Below are 16,587 nucleotides of genomic sequence, written 5' to 3'. Positions count from 1 at the left end.
GCCCGGGTGCAAATCATAGCCCGTGGTCAGATTTCATGTGGCCGAAGCCACATAATAATATATTATAATAATATAATAATATAATATATTATTTATGGCCTGCTAGGATTGTCACATACTGTATGGCTGAAAGATCTGCGATTTTAGACTAAACTCATCATCCTAATACACTGTTATTCACATTGTTATTATCTGAGAGAAACAAGCAAACTCTTTCTGATGACTTGTTAAAGAGTGATATGTTTTAAACTTAAATGTTAACAGATTTTGCATTACATAAAAAGTCATGTTTAGAATGAACATGAGGTTCAGATTTGTATCAACTTTATGCACGTTTAACATATTCCATACAATTTATTCTTTGTGACTCCAGACGTGAAAGAAAGGAAGAACTGGTTTGTTCACACCTGATTGGCTTAGATTTGGTGACATGCCATAAACATAATTCTGACAATGAAAACAAAATAATTACAGATGTATTTGCATGTAAAGTAATGTTAGTATTGGCCCGGGCATCTTCCATTGTCAAATCTGGCCCTCTTTATAAGAAATTTGGACACTCCTTCAGCAAAGACTTTCACCCCTGACTCACCCGGCAGAATGGAACGGAACCTTAGTTAGTTTATTAGTAACACCTGTGTTAACTACATTTCATGTCAAAATGACGATGACAAGACGCTGACTGTGAGTGTGCAGCTGGCTCACGCACTGACAAGTGAAACACCATTACCCAGAATGCATTGCGGTGTCAATAAGGAAATGGCTTAGGTAAAAATCTTTTCCTGATATTACACATTTTACGTCGGCAGTTTAAACGCAAATATCGTCGACATCGTTTTTGTCGTCAGAGATGTGGACTGAATACGAGGCCCACGACACGCGACATATCGTGACTTTGTGTGTAAGCTAGCACCTGCGAGCGACTTTCCTCCGAACTTCCTCGAAGAAGAAGACAGAGATGAAGAACGACATTTAAAACACCTGTATGACTTCACACTTTATTTATTTCCTTATATATATATATATATATATATTAGATAGATAGATAGATAGATAGATAGATAGATAGATAGATAGATATCGTATGTCTGAGTCGTCAAACTCTTGTCCTGTGACAAGTGTTGACGTTTTATGACGTGAACTTAGACGTTTAAAATAAAAACCAAAAAGTTTGTGAGTCAGGTCCTGTCATTGTTCCGAGGACAGGAAGGTGTGTGTGGTTTGCTCTTATGTCCTGACTCTCACTTTCTTCTTTTGGTGTGTGCGGGCAGCACATGCAGCACATGCAGCAGAGGCAGCAGATGCAGCCTGCAGGCCCTCCATCTCCCAGCTGTTCCTCCACCTCTGACTGCTTCCCCCTCATCATCCACCGCAGTGCAGCTGAATGTGGAAGTGAGACTTCAGCTGAGCCAGAGAAACACGAAGTGAGAGCAGAGAACTCTGTGAGTATTGTTAAAAAAAATCATGAGATGAAACAATAACTCCTACATGAGGTGTGTTCACTTCAGCCTGTGGAGCAGGAAGTGTTGTGAGTGTCAGAGCAGCTGTAGGCGAGGTAAGACAACCTGCTGTACATTTGTGATGTTGAAAAGCTCGGTAGTCTTTTTATTTTTGTTTTGAAGAAGTCAAGTTATGATGAAGGAAATTCAGCTCATTGTTTGGTGGTCCTTTAAATTTCATTTAATTTGATCATCCATTTGATTATAGCAGTCTGCTGCTTTTTCTTCTTTGTTGCAAATACAAATGATGGGCAATAATGTGTTTAACATTGATTCAGTTAAGGTTAACACTCTGTAGATTTGAGTGACATGTAAATATTTTAGATATTTAGGTACCATATAATATTATTAATCTTTGTTGTGTTCACTGTGTTCAGTTTCTTGGACGTCCTTTCATAATCCATGGGTACCGGGCAGTAAAGACTCATCATGCTGTCTAACACTGCTCTGCCTCGACACAGTACTCATGTTGATATTTGAACGGGTTTAGCCGACAGATCTCTTCAGGATGAGGTCTATTGTGAGCTTCTACGTATGCTTCCTGCTGTGCCTGGGCCTTGGCGTGTCCTGCGTGGTGTGTGTGTGTCTGTGGAACAAACAGTGGCGTGGTGGCTTCGCCTGGGACGGCTCACCCAAGCAGTTCAACTGGCACCCTGTCCTGATGGTAACGGGTCTGATCGTGCTGTACGGCAACGGTGAGTGGCTTTCTCAAATCTCACACAGTTTCACTTCTGTTTCTCGCTTCTGTTCTTTCATCTGACAGCAGACCGCATCAAGGTAATTACACATTACAGGTTCAGTAGAGCTACTGAACCTGTAATGTGTAATTACCTTATTGTTACCTTGTGTAATTGAATGCAGCGTAAATGCGAGGTAATGTCCACAGTGACTGTTTTGCTTGAAGTGCCGCACCTCGGTGATTGCAGTCTGGTCTGATGTAAAGCAAAAAAGCATCAAATGAAAGAAGGCGTTCCTCAAGAACACCATGGTATGTGCTGTACTGACAGCTGCTGCCTGTCTCTGTTTAAATGCATTCAGATGCAGGGTAAGTGTAACATGCACACACTGAGGGGTTCACCATGTGACCTTAAAGGTCATTATTGGCTGTATCGAACTGATCCAAACCTTTGTTTTACGTCCTCTGTCACACAGCTGTTTCAGTGCAGCTGCAGTCAGCTCTCCACTGTGTGTATCTGTGAGCAAAAAGCTAGAGTCATTTATTAATATAGTCTGTGCAAATCGATGCAGAGAGGAGGACAATAAACACTCAACAGTTCATTCAGGTAACTGAAGTTTCCTCGAGACAGAAACAAGGCCAAAGAGATTACAGCACTGATTACACTAAAAACTCAACTCAGGCTATTCAGTTCGCACTGTAAACACACAGAGCAGTTTCACACGTTACTACTCTGAAATCCTGTTCCACATATTTGAAGCTGTGTCTGGCACTGAAATAAAACCATAACTTCCTGCTGGACAACCATGAAAAAGAAGATCCTGTTCATGTTTTTCAATGTAGAGAGAGAGAAAAACTTTGAGGTTGAATGATCGAACCGCCGATCATCTGATTGGTGGACGACCCGCTCTACCTCCAAGCCACAGCCGCCCCCCGTCCTTGGTGTTTGCAGGAAAACGTGTCTGAGCCAAAGCAGTCTCTGCCTTGTCTTTCAGTATGTAGCACCCAGGTCAGCTCTGTGATGTGGACAGCGAGGTACTTGAAGATTGTGCACTCTGTCCAGTGAGGAGCTGTTGATATTAAGAGAGGATAGCTTCTCAGTTGTTACACTGGTAAAGTTATGTATTTGATGCTGTTTAATGATTAAACATGAAACAGCTCACTGGAGAAACAACCACAACACAACCAGCTGCTGCTGACTTAAAAATCATGAGGCTGAACATGTGGGCGTGTTCCCACTGACTTTGTGCTGTTTGTGCTGTTTTATCTAACGTGTTCTTAATGATTTGTCATGTTTCAGTTACTGTCCTCAGAATCAGCATCTGTTAGGGTTAGGGTTAGCTGACACTTGAGTTTGATTCACTTTTCTGGACATGTTGAAGTCCTGATAGCCATCATGTTTTCTTTGTGCAATGATTCTGCAATTGAAAGCCACCATAATGCCTCAAATAGAATCAAAGATCTGGTGCAGGTGAGGCCATAACCTCAGTACACTCCAGCCAACACTGATTAAACCTAAAGATTAGGTTTCCACAGATCTGCCAGAGATCAAACTAGTGTATCGTGTGTCCAATGACCCAGGTACCCTTTTTTACTTAAAGCTGATTTTTTTGTTGTCATGTTGTGCAGCTCCTCTAAACCTGTAGCTGTGGTGAAGCCAGGCAGTCATGTCAGGAACACCATGCACTGCTGTACATGTTTATCCTTCACGTTTAACATATATTTCATGCTTGAACCACAAAAGAATAATGCATGAGGGATGATTTAAAAAGGCTTCACTCTGAGCAGCACATGAAACAAAAACATGCTTCAGGTTACAATGACTTTACAGTATCACCAGACCCTACATTTCCCACAATGCAATTTGCTTCTCACACACACACACGCACGCATCATCAGGTCATCAGGGTTATTTTCTCAGTGCTCTCTGGGGCTACAGAGTTATACAGCTTAACAAATTCCGACACTGTTGAAATGAAGTTAGCATGTTCTGTTGTTGCCTCCTCCCTGCAGGAGCTGTGTTGTACCGCGTCCCCCTGACCTGGGGTCAGAATAAACTCCCCTGGAAGCTGCTGCACGCTGCAGTGATGCTCCTCGCCCTGGTCCTATCAGTTGTAGGGCTTTGTGCTGTGTTTGACTTCCACAATGCCAAAAACACCCCTAACCTCTACTCCTTGCACAGCTGGATTGGAATTGCTGCTACAGCTCTTTTTGCCATGCAGGTATATAACTTCATTTATTAGTCAGGTTCAGTGAGGTGGGCATGCTTTTCTTTTAGTTTTAATTCGGAAACATGACTGAGCTTTGATTATTGCCATTGTGTTCTCTGCATCTGTGAATGTCTGTCTGTGCATTCATCCAACCAGTGGGTGTTGGGTCTTGCTGTCTTCCTCGTGCCCTGCTCCCCCATATCTCTGCGTAAACTCCTGAAGCCCGTACATGTGTGGTTTGGAGGCAGCATACTGTCACTCAGCATCGTTGCCTGCATCTCTGGAATCAATGAGAAACTCTTCTTTGCTCTGTGAGTGCCACATTTTTTATTCATTTATTCATATTTTTCTTTCAAGATGAACAGCTTTTTCTTAAAATGCTTTTCCCACAGCAAAAGAAACACCAGTGGAACTCAGCCATATTCTAAGCTTCCACCTGAGGCTGTGTTAGGAAACACATTAGGAGTTTTGATTGTGGCCTTTGGCTTGGTTGTTCTAAAGATTTTATCCAACCCTAAATGGCAGCGACCAGACTCCAGGCCTGAGGACACGGCTTACACGGTGAGAAGACCAGTGAAGCTGATATGCAATAAAAACAATTAGAGAATTAATTTAATTCAAATATTTCATAACCGTCATTGTCCACTCTCTTTCACAGCCGTTGTTTCAAGAAGAAAATGAATGAGGGACATTTAAAACATCAAACCCATCCAACCATCAAACCTCAGTCATCAGACATGATGATGATGATGATGATGATGATGATGATGATGGTGGTGATGGTGATGATGAAGTGGCTTAAACATTTTTTAAACATTCTGTGTTGATTGTGCCAGCAGCTGTCTAAACAGTGACAATCATCTGTGTTGTTGTGGATGTTACTTTTTTTGGGGGATTATATTTAAAATTGCTCTTTGGCCAAAGAATAAAAAAAATGTGTTTGATCCTTCTTCCTCTTTTCTCCCATGATGCACTGCACCTTCATCATATGGTAAAGCTCTAACTGGGTGCAGGTATTATAGCTTGTGTCTGAATAAAGTGGTGTTGTTCCCGTAAGGACTTTAGCTCGCCTGTCAATCTTGATTCTGAGCAAACTGCAGAAAAATATTCACCTTTCTTTATTTTGAACTTTCAGGTTAGAACTGCACTTTGATTAATAACACATTGGAATCTGTCATCAGATTAAGTGTCATATGCTTGGAGTGAGCCATGTGTAAGACTTCCTAGGAAACCATGGAAACCGCTTTCATCTTCTTCTAAAAAATACAGTGAAACTAACAATCAGACTGTCTGAATAAACTGTACTGAGTGCTTTGAGTGAGTTCAAGCCGTGACATCCTTTCAAGACTTAAACTAATGTTCCCCTCGACTGTGGGATGGAATCTGGCTGTATAATCAAAACCTAACTGGACATACAAGGTAGCCACAGGTGTGATAATGTTTCCTGGTCCACCACAGGCACTGTGTCCAGGGTTTTGTTGTCAAGGTTGACCTGAATAACAAATCATTGTTGAACCATTTTGTTCACCAAAGCCACAAACAGCAGAACTAGAAGCAACCCTGCAGGGGAAGTGTACACCACAGGGCTCAACACAGAACTATGTGAGTGAAGCCACCAAAACACAAATCACATCCATGTCACTGACAAAAACTTTGGACAGACTGCAGGCTTGTTGGGTTACAGAAGGACACCACTGAGTGTAGATTCAGAGCTCTAGTGGACGAGGTCTGTTGCTTGGTGGTAACCTTGCAGGACTTGATGACTTGTATCTCATTATTCTGCTATTGTTTATGGGAATTTGAGTCATTTGGAGAATCAAGATACCAAGATCAAGCATCCAGTAACAGCAGGCAAACGTACATTAAACATGCATTAGAATGAACCTATATCACAGTAACCATACGTTAAAATGAACCTGGGATCAATCTAAATTAAAATTAAAACCTGTGCTAAAATATTGAATATTTTCAGCGAAGTTAGACTTCTGCATGGAAATGAAATATGTGCAGAGAAATTAAATAGAAATGAAATATGTGCAGAGAATTTAAACGATAAAAATGAAATATATAACTGTAAAAGGTAGAAAGTCAAAGTAGAAATAAAATAGTTTCATAGCAGTTATTTAGCTTAGCTTAGCTTCAAGACAGGTAATGAGGGCAACTGCTAGCCTGGTTCTGTCCCAAGGTAATAATAATAATAATAACAATGAGCCTTCCAGTATCTAAAGCTTAATGAGGAAACTCTGTGTGAGGATTGAGAGTCTACAGCCACGTTAGCAGATCTGTGTTGCTTCATTGATCTAAATAGTGAAGTGAGTGTGCTAACGCTCACAATGCTTACATGCTGATGTTTGACAGCCTTAATGTCACCATCTTAGTTTAATGCTGACATTAACTAATAAGGACTAGATACAAAGTCCAGCTGGGGCTGATGCTCGTCGTTCTTCTGCACATATTTGGTCTAAAGTCAATTAGAATTTTGACTTGGTGATGATGCTAGTTAAAAAGAAAGGAACCTGCAGTTCTTCCTGTGGTGGTGGATGTCGTGACAATCTGTCCAACAGTTATTCAATAAATATTTCAGTGGTGGACCGTCACACCAGCTGCTCATTTTACAGAGGCTTATATTCTGGACTGTTTCTTAACCAGGCCCAATGACTTCCTTAACTTTCTTAATGTGTTGTCATTGTGAGATTGCCCAACATCCAGTTGAGCTACTGGCCGAGAAATATTTGAGCACATACACTTACTTACACTAACTTCCTCCATAAAGCCTTAACATTCCCTTTTTACTGAACAAATGAGATGTAATGTAGCAATCAGTAAGCTTTAAGGTGCTGGTAGGCCCTTCATTCTGCAGGAGATCAAACTCTGACACTGATAAGAATTCGGACAATAATGGTGACGGTGTGAAGCAGGTTTTTGTCACACCTTGACTGAAATTGTGACAATCTCTGTATCGACTCTGCTGTACGCACATGAAACTGAATGATGAAGTAAGTTCATCCTACACTGATCATGACGAGTCACTGTTTGACGTGTCATCCTGTTCACAACATACCAACACACCAAAGCTGCACCACAGAAGTGATTTCACTAAGCACCACAAAGTTTGCCAGATACAATGTCCTGTTTTACACAAGGTGGCAGCAGAGTCAAGGTCAGCTCTGAACATATGCTGCATTCATGGAATCTGTGTTAAATTATATTATGTACAAATCTGCTTCCAAAGAGTGCCATAACAGGTGCTTTCTGAAGAAGGTGATAAAATGGTAAATTTAACCTGCAGAGATTTGACAGAATGGACACAGAGAGTCACGATTCATAGTAAAGGTGTCTTTTTATTTACAGACAATGTCATAATAAGTAAATAAAAATCTCTTTGAAGTACATCGCAGACAAAACAAGAACACATTTTATTAGTTTAATTATCATCTTCCAGCCAAAAGCATTTTTTCTCAGTGTCCAGAATAATATCCATGATTTTAATTTTTTTATTTATTGTTTCAAATTGTTAAGGATCACTCTGTTTGGTGTAGGCAGAAAACTGTGCAGAATTATTTATCTGGTCGGTCAAATGATAAAATTGATTCTTCTACATATCTCACATATACAAAAAATGAGAGGAAAAAATCATATCTGTGAGAACACGTCAAACCATTCAGCTTTAGAAACAAAAAGAAAGTTATTCATGTGATTACTGAAAAGTTCTGAGTTCTAGTGAGACTAGGACCTTGATGTGTCACTACAGTTAGCATAATGAGAATAAAGAAAAATGGAAGTACAATTATAAACAGACTTTTGAAACATAAAGCTGAGCTGACGGTTGTCATGAGCTGATATTTAAACCTCAGTGTTCATTTTTTATTTTTTGTTCATCATTTAAACTTGTTAAATATAGTGCAATGTTAGCATTCATTTGGAGTTTCATGTTCTGCCACCAGTGAAACTTTGAGTGTTTTTCCTGCTGTTTGCAGACTGTGTGTCTGCTGTTGAGCGCTGGGCTGTTGCGTACTGTAGGTTTATTACAGGTTGCAGGGCCTGCTGCAGGGGTAACACACACACCATGAAAACAGTGAGAGTGAGCCAAAACAGTAAAGCTGTGGCTTCGTCATCCAATGATACTGACGTTTCATGTATAATCAGCCCAAACTGGGTCACCACACAATAACCACGTTATTAATGAATTACTCTTTTAGAGATTTTTCTCCGACAGTCTTTGAAGGCAGCATGCTGCGTTCAGCTCCGATCCGCTATTTCCACGTCCTGGGCCATCTCCGATGAGCTCATCATAAAGGTGGGCGTCAGTGGGCGGGTCCAACGCAGCTCCGGTCCAAAAGTTGAAGTCTGTGCGAGAGGAGAGAAAGTTTGAGAGAGAGAGAGAGAGAGAGAGAGAGAGAGAGAGAGAGAGAGAAAGCAGCTGACCTTCTTCAGTCTCCAGTCTGTCTGTGACTGCAGCTTCAGGAGGACAAGAAAGTAAGTTCAACTCGAAGTATGTTCAACAAGTCAACTGTGTGTGTGTGTGTGTGTGTGTGTGTGTGTGTGTGTGTGTGAGTGTGTATTTGTGAGTGTGTGTGCGTGTGAGATGCAAGTGCTGTGGTCTCCCTGCAGACTTTGCTTTGTGTTTGAGTTCTGATGTGTTTTGAAGGACATGATATGAAGTCTCAGTCTGTAAAAGATGTCTCTATTGTAGGACATGTTTATGCAGTTACCACATACAGTGGTTAAAATAATTAGTTGATCAATCAGTGGTTAATTATGAAGCAGAAATCTCAGCCTTTTGCTTCCATTATCTTCACAGTGAGGATCTGAACACATGTGGCTTTTCTGTTATCATTCAACTGTTTTCTGACATTTAATTGACTGAACGATGACTTGATTAGAAATATAGTCAGTAATGAAACTAATCATGCATTGTATCTAAATACACCTATGATCTAATATGACCTAATATCCTCTTCATATGAATCAGCTCCTTTGTTTTCTTCTGTATTGGTCAAAATGATTTTAAAAAAGGGGAGAAAATGTCCAGTCCTGTGTGTGTGTGTGTGTGTGTGTGTGTGTGTGTGTGTGCAGTAAAGCTCTCCTTCAGGTTCTTCAGAAAAGGTTTTGAAAACAGCAGCTGACATTACATGATCTGATTTTTTTTAAGATAATATTTTTTGCCTTTTCAAGCTTTTATTTTGATAGAACAGCTGAATAGTGACAGGAATGCAGGGAATGCAGGTCGGATTTGAACCCTGGACTTCCGCAGCAAGGACTGAGCCTTTGTACATGTGGCGGCTGCTCTACTAACCGAGCTGAACAACACCCCACAAACTGATATTTTGACCTTTTCAACTAAAGCATAGACCCTCTGCAGAAGCAGCAGCAGCAGCAGCAGCAGCAGCAGCAGCAGTGGGCGGGACTTGTGTGTCTGCATCGCATGAAGGTGAAAGCGGTTCATAAATGAAGAACAGATGGCCTTCTGAAGAGTTTTAAAACAGAGAGTTCATCTCTATAGCATTAGTGTGAAAATATTGAAATGAGCGTGATGTTTTCTGAAGCAAAGGGCAACAGAAGTTTCAGATTCCAAAGTTTCTGGTTCATTCAGAATCTCACCGGAACATCCTGGATTTGTTTTTTTGTCTGCAGCCCCATCAGTCCTTATCACTTCTGAATGACATGGAGTCTTTGGCCTGAGAAATTATGAAAGCGCTCGTCAGTTTTTTTGAGCGCACACTCAGAAACAAGCTGCCGGCCTGACAAAGTGCACTTCATTTCCTTAGCTGAACTTTAGTTTTCATGTACATGCTGACCATGTTTTTCTAATGACAGCATCACTGCTTGGACACATTGTAAGCAGAGCCATCTGTTCAGTCTGTAATGTGTGTGTTGTTTCTGGCTTGTTTAACCACTGCCACGTTACGATGAGGAAACTAGAAACCCTGTAGTTGAAGGATCATCTGTCTTCTGCCAGATGTTTTGATACAAGAGCACAAGTGTTTGAGATTTTAACATTAAGAAGTCCGGTGTGTCAGACTGAGAGGGCTCCATTTACAGAATATGGCAGAAATAGAATATAATAATCATAACTCTTAGTTTTAGAAATAAGAGCTGTTATGTTTTTGTTATGTCACAATGGCTTCCACAAAGTCCACCATGTTGAACTGCCATGTTTCTACAATAACTCAGAAAGGACAAAATAAACACTGTCTTTTGATTGAGCCTTTTTGCCACATTTTACGGCCACCAGAGTTTCTCCTGCATGCTAGGAAGGAGAGGGTGAGGTTAAGGGGTTGCAATCAGCAACTAAACGGCTCGATGCTGGGGCTGTAACGTTTCAGTTTCAATGTCACATTGAGTTTGACTTGTGTTTTCTACATCCATTGACTCTTGGTAAAAGTAGTGACCTACCCATATATCAGTAGTACATTAGCCTGGCTGCAGGTGTATGTTTGAGGCTTGAGTTCAGCTCTTAAAAGGTATTTCAAAAATATATGAACAGTGTCTTTAATTGACCACAATTAATATGCATCAAAATAATAAAGATTTAGCAGATTCTGACTTTAAAGCTGCATTAACTGATTTCTAAGACGTTGTGAACACACCATTGATATATCATCATCAACTTGTGCAAACATGTTAGCAACCAACAGTATTTTTACGCAGCCAGCAGACACAGAGCAACATTAGCCAACATTCTTTTCTGATCTCTGCTAACTCCTGGGAGAAATATGTGACTCAATGCTTCACTATGTTCATATGCTAGTTGCTAAATTTCGTCTGCTGGTGCTGAACAGGAGGCACGTCTTGGTTTGTCAGAGCTGTTTCATGAAGAACAGCTGCCTGCTGCTGCTGCTGCTGGAAATGATGTTGATGGAATGAAAACAGTACATCTGCTGGCTCCAAAACCAAAAACACTGAAACTAAAGAGAGCTGTGGGCTCAGATTATAATTCTCTGTAGGTCCGTCACTACGAGCCTCCCTTTCACATGATTCCATTCAAAGCAACATGATGTCAGATTTGGTATTTTTGTGATCTAGCACCCCCAGTTTTAGAGTGTAATCCCACTGTGGTAAATATGTTCAGCTGTACTCGAGTGTTTGTTCTGATTACATTACTTATGATCAAAAACTAGCAGGTCGACAACTTTGCTAATGTTGTGGAGAAAACCTTCCAGAACGCAATGAAATAACAACACGGAGACAGCTGCTTGCGAATCCGAACGAACCTTTACTTTTACTTTTCACAACCTTTTATACCCATTTTTACGTCATTCTTACATCACTGTTACATAGTAAAATCACCAAATCTGGACCCAAATGTCCTGTACTTTCTTATAATCATATGTTGGTGTTCTGAGCGTCAGGTCAACAACAGCAGACACAGCACTGCAAAGACTACACTGAGACCACAGTCCCAGGTAGTAACATTACTGCTAAATGAGCTAACTAACATTAGCTAACAGCAGCTACACTTGACAGCAGCTTACTTCACCGTCCATCAGAAAACTCTGTAAATCACAGAGAGTTGACATCAGAGGGGAAACCACAACACATTTTTTTTGATCCAGTTTCAACAAAATCAGTCATTTACCGGCCGGGTAAAATGACCACTCCCAACTCCCTGTGAAGAACATCTGAGAAAGCTGCCGAGAGATTTTAATGAGTGCTCTTCTCTCTTCATTTTTTCACCAGTTCCAACCAAAATGCTGCCCAGTGCCACCCAGTGTCTGCCCTGCTGCACTCTCATTCTCTTAGTGCTATTAGAGCTGGCTCTAGCCCAGTACGAACACCTCGGTTACCCACCAGGCTACCCTGACCCAGAACAGGAACAGTACACTGTCCCTGAGCTGGCACCGGACACGCCCAGGATTCAGCTCCGACTGGCGGGTGATAAGAGGAAACACAATGAGGGCCGCGTGGAGGTTTTCTACAACGGCGAGTGGGGCACTGTCTGCGATGATGACTTCACTATCCACGCCGCTCAGGTGGTGTGCCGGGAGCTCGGCTACGTGGAAGCCATCTCATGGTCACCATCCTCAAAATATGGGAAAGGAGATGGTAGGTGTCATAAAACACTGTTAGAGAAATATAAACATAAATATATAACATCCAATTTTTGTATTTATTTGTACTTTTATTCAATGGAAACTGGTTCGTGGTTAATGCTTCCCAACTTTTGGAGCCTTCATAAGAAATCTATTTTTCCATTGTTGTTTCCACAATAAAATGGAAAAATTCCCTCCCCATGGAACCTCTGATGAATTTCTCTTTTGTCTGGTCAGGACCCATCTGGTTTGATAATCTCCACTGCACTGGAAAAGAAAAGACCTTGGCGCTGTGTCCCTCCAACGGGATCGGTGTTTCAGACTGCAAACACACTGAAGACGTGGGCGTGGTGTGCAGCGACAAGAGAATCCCGGGATTCAAATTTGTCAACACCCTGCCCAACCATGTTGAGGTAAACTTGCAGTGTCTGAAATCTTGCACACTCTATCTATCCATCTATTGAAGTAATGGGGTTTTGTCACTAATCTTGGCTAATGCTGTTATGGAAGAAGTCACAATGCTCGAACAATACTTGTCACCTGGTGCACAAAAAGGGAGCCGCTGGAGAACAAAATGACAAAATGATGTCTGTGACAGAATGATTACAAACAGAATTCAAAAATTAGCACAGGTGGAGACATCCTGACTTTCCCTTGTGTAAAACCGTTGGATCTTACAGTTTTTTGGTTGGAAATCTCCTTTCGAGCAGCACACCCCCAGTTTGTAAAGAAGACTTTCTATGCAAATATGTAGATTCCAAGCTGGGATAACCCTGATGACATCATTAGGGGCTCAGGTGGTAGAGCAGGTCTAGTAATCGGACGGTGGCTGTTCGATTCCCGGTACCTCCAGTTGGAGTGTCCTTGAGTGAGATACTAAAGCCCAAATTTCTCCTGATGACTGTGCCGTGAGTGTGTTTGTTAGAGCTTAGTGTCAGTGTGAGCGCTTTGGATACGAAGCGTGTACCGCTGACGAGCATGGCAGCCTCTGCTATCAGTGTGTGAATGGGTGTATTTACAAGTGTTGTAAAAGAGTGGTCGGTAGATCAGAGAGACGCTGTATAAATACGAGTCCATCACTAGAGTTTTTCTTTCAGACTTGACAAAGTGAAAACATTACACACAGTTTTCACAGGATTAGTACTAACAGCCCGTCACACAATAAATCTCTCGGTTGGAAACATCTTGTACACTTAAAGTCAATAACCCATCCTCTGTTTTAATGACAGTCCTTTCTAAATAGCCTGCAGTGAAAGTGTGTTGGTGAACGTGAAGTTAACGACTGGTAATGTTAGGTGTTGCACTCATAACTGTCAGAGTTGTCTGGCTGGTTCACTGGAAGGCTCATGCTGAGCATTGCATTCTGGGCCGGCCAATAAGCTCCAAGCTAATTGCCACCAAAAGTGGAATGTTATCTTTCTGCTCAGTGTGCAGGCCTCATGAAGCCACATTCCAATGTTATGAGCAAACTGCAGACCAGGGCTAACGCTCAGCCTCTGTCTCTCTTTTCTGACCCGTTCCTCTGTCTCTGTCGAGAGTTTGAAAAGTAATACAGCATTTTTTTATACAGCCCTGCAAACACGTGTGGGCAGCTCAACGGAGCTTTTTTTTTCCAAAGGCAGCGGGCAGGATTCAGAGCTTGTTATGTTTGGCTTGAATTGGTAGAAGTATTCATTGAGTCCCTGATGCTGTCAAATGTTACCCCCTCTGGTTGCAGTTTGTTCAAGCAGCTGTAATATAGATTTTTTTTACATGTATCAAATGACATGTGGGTGGGAAAAAATTGATTCGCAAACAGATCAGGAATTATGAACAGGTCAGAGTTCTATGATGGAACTGATTCTTTTTTTTGTTATTCATGTTTTTCTTTTTGACAGTGTAACTTAACTCTTACAGTATGAATTATGACCAGTGAGCCACTGTTAAATGTTTTTTTCCTAATAGAAAAAATAATCATTTTTGCATTTACACTCATGAAGTACAAGTTGCCGAACTAGATTTAAAGATAATGGAAGTTCATTTTGTTTATTTAAATTATTGCTACAAGTAAGCTACACGGTAAAAAATGTACGGTGAAAAACCGCCAAACCATTACAGTAAAATTCCATAAAATATGCCATAAAACACAGTGGTGGTTTCATAGCAAAACCTTTATTTTATACAGCATTTTAAGGTCATTTATGGAGATAAAGTAGTATTCTATATTTGAGGCTGTTAATTGCACAGAAAACAACCATTGTTTTTCACTGCATTAATACAGTATTTTCATGTTTAATAATATGGAAAAACTGCATTTCAATTGATGGCAGGAAACTTTTATTTATACAGTAGAATATGGAAGAAAACAACAGTACTACATCCAAGTTATACTGTATTTATTACAAAACAAAACTGGCAACCACAGCGGCCAGTTTTTTACCACAAAAATGATAGTGTATGTGTATACCATAGTAGTAGTACAGTAGTATAGTGTACCTGGGTAAAAACAGTGTAGGTCTCAACATTGAAAATAGTTACACAGTGCGGAATAATTAAGTATGTATGGAAATCCAAAACTCTGGGGCATGCATTGATAAGGTGGACTGGAATAATTAACAGCTGCAGAGTCAGATTCAGAAATATGACTCTGAATGAGTGATAATGTTTTTTCATAACTATTGGACGTGTCAGTGGGCGTTGCTAACAAGCGTTTGCTAAGTTCATCCATTTAACTTAAAAGATAATCATATGTCCACTTTGTGTTCAAACTTGCTTCCACTGCCCACAGGTGGAAATGTAACACAGACTCACAGTGGACAGTGGATGCAGCTCGTTCATGTCATAGGCCGAGGTTTTTGCTTGTGTTCTGACTGTGGCAGTGGGAGTATGTTGCCACAGGGTACGTAGAAACAAGCATGCAACATGTTTGTTGCTACGTACCCAGAAAGTTAGATCAAGGTGGAGTTTATGGACCAAACTATGACACTCTACCTCTTTATTAAGGCTTGGTCTGACACAGTGAGAGAAATGCCAGTAGTGAGAAAGAAAAATAAAAAGTTATTTTCTGATCATTTTATAGCGGTTAACGGCCTGATGTAAACTAGTGCCACTGACTTCAAGCCGTCTGAAGAAGACAACCAGCAGTGACTCGAGAAACATCACTTGATGACATTTAAAATCATCATTAGACTTCACTCTGACCCAGGAAATAGTTTTTTCACATTGTACAATAATGCTCCCCATGACTTGTAATTGTGGCATCGTGGGAGCGGATACATCTCACTGACTCCTGTGCAGAGGCTTACAGAGACAATCGGCAGAGATTACAATCCTCCGGGGGCATGGCTGGAGAGGTCTAGACATCTGGAGTCAAGCTGGGATAGTGGCTAAAAAAAAAAAATCAGACTAAGGTTTTCCATTCACTAAAGGAAGTCACGTGGCCTCAGAGTATATAAAAACACAGCCAGTCGAGCCTTGCTGCCACACAGCCAGGCCTGGCCTTATCATCTGGAAGTGGTAATCTCACCCAGTCACTGTACAGCCATGATGAAATGTCATTGGGGGTTTTGTGGTACAGGATGATTAGTAGACTTCCAAAGTGCCCATAGGAGCCAACATGTAGAGGCACCACTGCCTTCTCAGGTGATGGTAACCTCAGTACAATGGACAGCCAGTCCACCACAGAGGAAATACCTAGAGAGTGAGCTAAGAGGGATGTGAAGCCTTGCATGCACGTGTTGCTGACCTTTGACATGAGTCCTTTCTGTGGCTGCTTTGTCCTGGTCACATTTTGACCGGTGCCACTTTTTTGACCAACTTGTAAACGTGCAGAAACATGTCGTTCCATGAATTTGTTCTTTTGTGGTCAGCATAGTGCATAGGTCTGCATGTGACTCTATATTTAGCATAGTGTCTGAGCCAGCTGCATGGTAAACAACACAGATTGACACCCAGTGTTCACTTCTGCATCTCTGGAATATTTACTGTGGCATCTCTCCACTGTTTCTATTTATTCCTGTCGTGCTTTGAGGAAGTCTGCCACCTCACCTCAACATTTCAGTTTATGCAGAAGTGGGTACAGAGAATTACTGAGGTCTGACCTGTGATCACGCACATGCATTGCATTCCATTTCAAACCACTTTCAATATGAAGAAATTCCAGGGTTTATAAAATATGATGTTTTTGGCGG

General features: G+C 41.2%; 2 protein-coding genes across 5 annotated transcripts in view; both read left to right on the top strand.

Moving 5' to 3' along the window:
• The first annotated feature begins 672 nt into the window (after positions 1-672).
• cyb561a3a (cytochrome b561 family, member A3a) lies at positions 673-5,444 on the top strand. Of its 3 annotated transcripts, none has more exons than XM_027277891.1 (7): positions 673-768; positions 1,272-1,442; positions 1,990-2,194; positions 4,189-4,397; positions 4,542-4,696; positions 4,778-4,946; positions 5,044-5,444. In XM_027277891.1, the coding sequence occupies exons 2-7, from the start codon at positions 1,275-1,277 to the stop codon at positions 5,068-5,070; spliced, it is 933 nt and encodes a 310-aa protein (XP_027133692.1). In that variant the 5' UTR covers positions 673-768; positions 1,272-1,274; the 3' UTR covers positions 5,071-5,444. The 3 variants fall into 3 exon arrangements, with proteins under 3 accessions (XP_027133692.1, XP_027133690.1, XP_027133691.1); XM_027277889.1 differs by lacking the exon at positions 673-768 and adding an exon at positions 836-901; XM_027277890.1 differs by lacking the exon at positions 673-768 and adding an exon at positions 839-983.
• A 3,172-nt stretch (positions 5,445-8,616) lies between these two features.
• loxl2b (lysyl oxidase-like 2b) overlaps positions 8,617-16,587 on the top strand; it is a 35,877-nt gene continuing 27,906 nt past the window's right edge. The window contains exons 1-3 of one of the 2 annotated variants that reach the window (XM_027277888.1): positions 8,617-8,877; positions 12,066-12,431; positions 12,656-12,831. In XM_027277888.1, coding sequence (XP_027133689.1) covers positions 12,077-12,431; positions 12,656-12,831 — 531 coding nt within the window. In that variant the 5' untranslated portion in view covers positions 8,617-8,877; positions 12,066-12,076. The remainder of the gene's footprint in view (positions 8,878-12,065; positions 12,432-12,655; positions 12,832-16,587) is intronic. The other variant, XM_010753961.3, reaches the window with a different exon arrangement.

The sequence above is a fragment of the Larimichthys crocea genome, chromosome III (assembly GCF_000972845.2).
Source record: "Larimichthys crocea isolate SSNF chromosome III, L_crocea_2.0, whole genome shotgun sequence".
Taxonomy (NCBI): Eukaryota; Metazoa; Chordata; class Actinopteri; family Sciaenidae; genus Larimichthys; species Larimichthys crocea.
Note: the sequence above shows the minus strand (reverse complement) of the source record. Positions and strands in the feature narration are given on the sequence as shown.

Excerpts from the sequence above, each read along its gene's own strand:
- cyb561a3a (XM_027277889.1), top strand. The coding sequence starts at position 851 with ATGTGGACTGAATACGAGGCCCACGACACGCGACATATCGTGACTTTG. Across the intron at positions 902-1,271 it reads GACATATCGTGACTTTGTGT|CACATGCAGCACATGCAGCA; the intron begins GTAAGCTAGCAC and ends GTGTGCGGGCAG. Across the intron at positions 1,443-1,989 it reads AAGTGAGAGCAGAGAACTCT|CCGACAGATCTCTTCAGGAT; the intron begins GTGAGTATTGTT and ends GAACGGGTTTAG.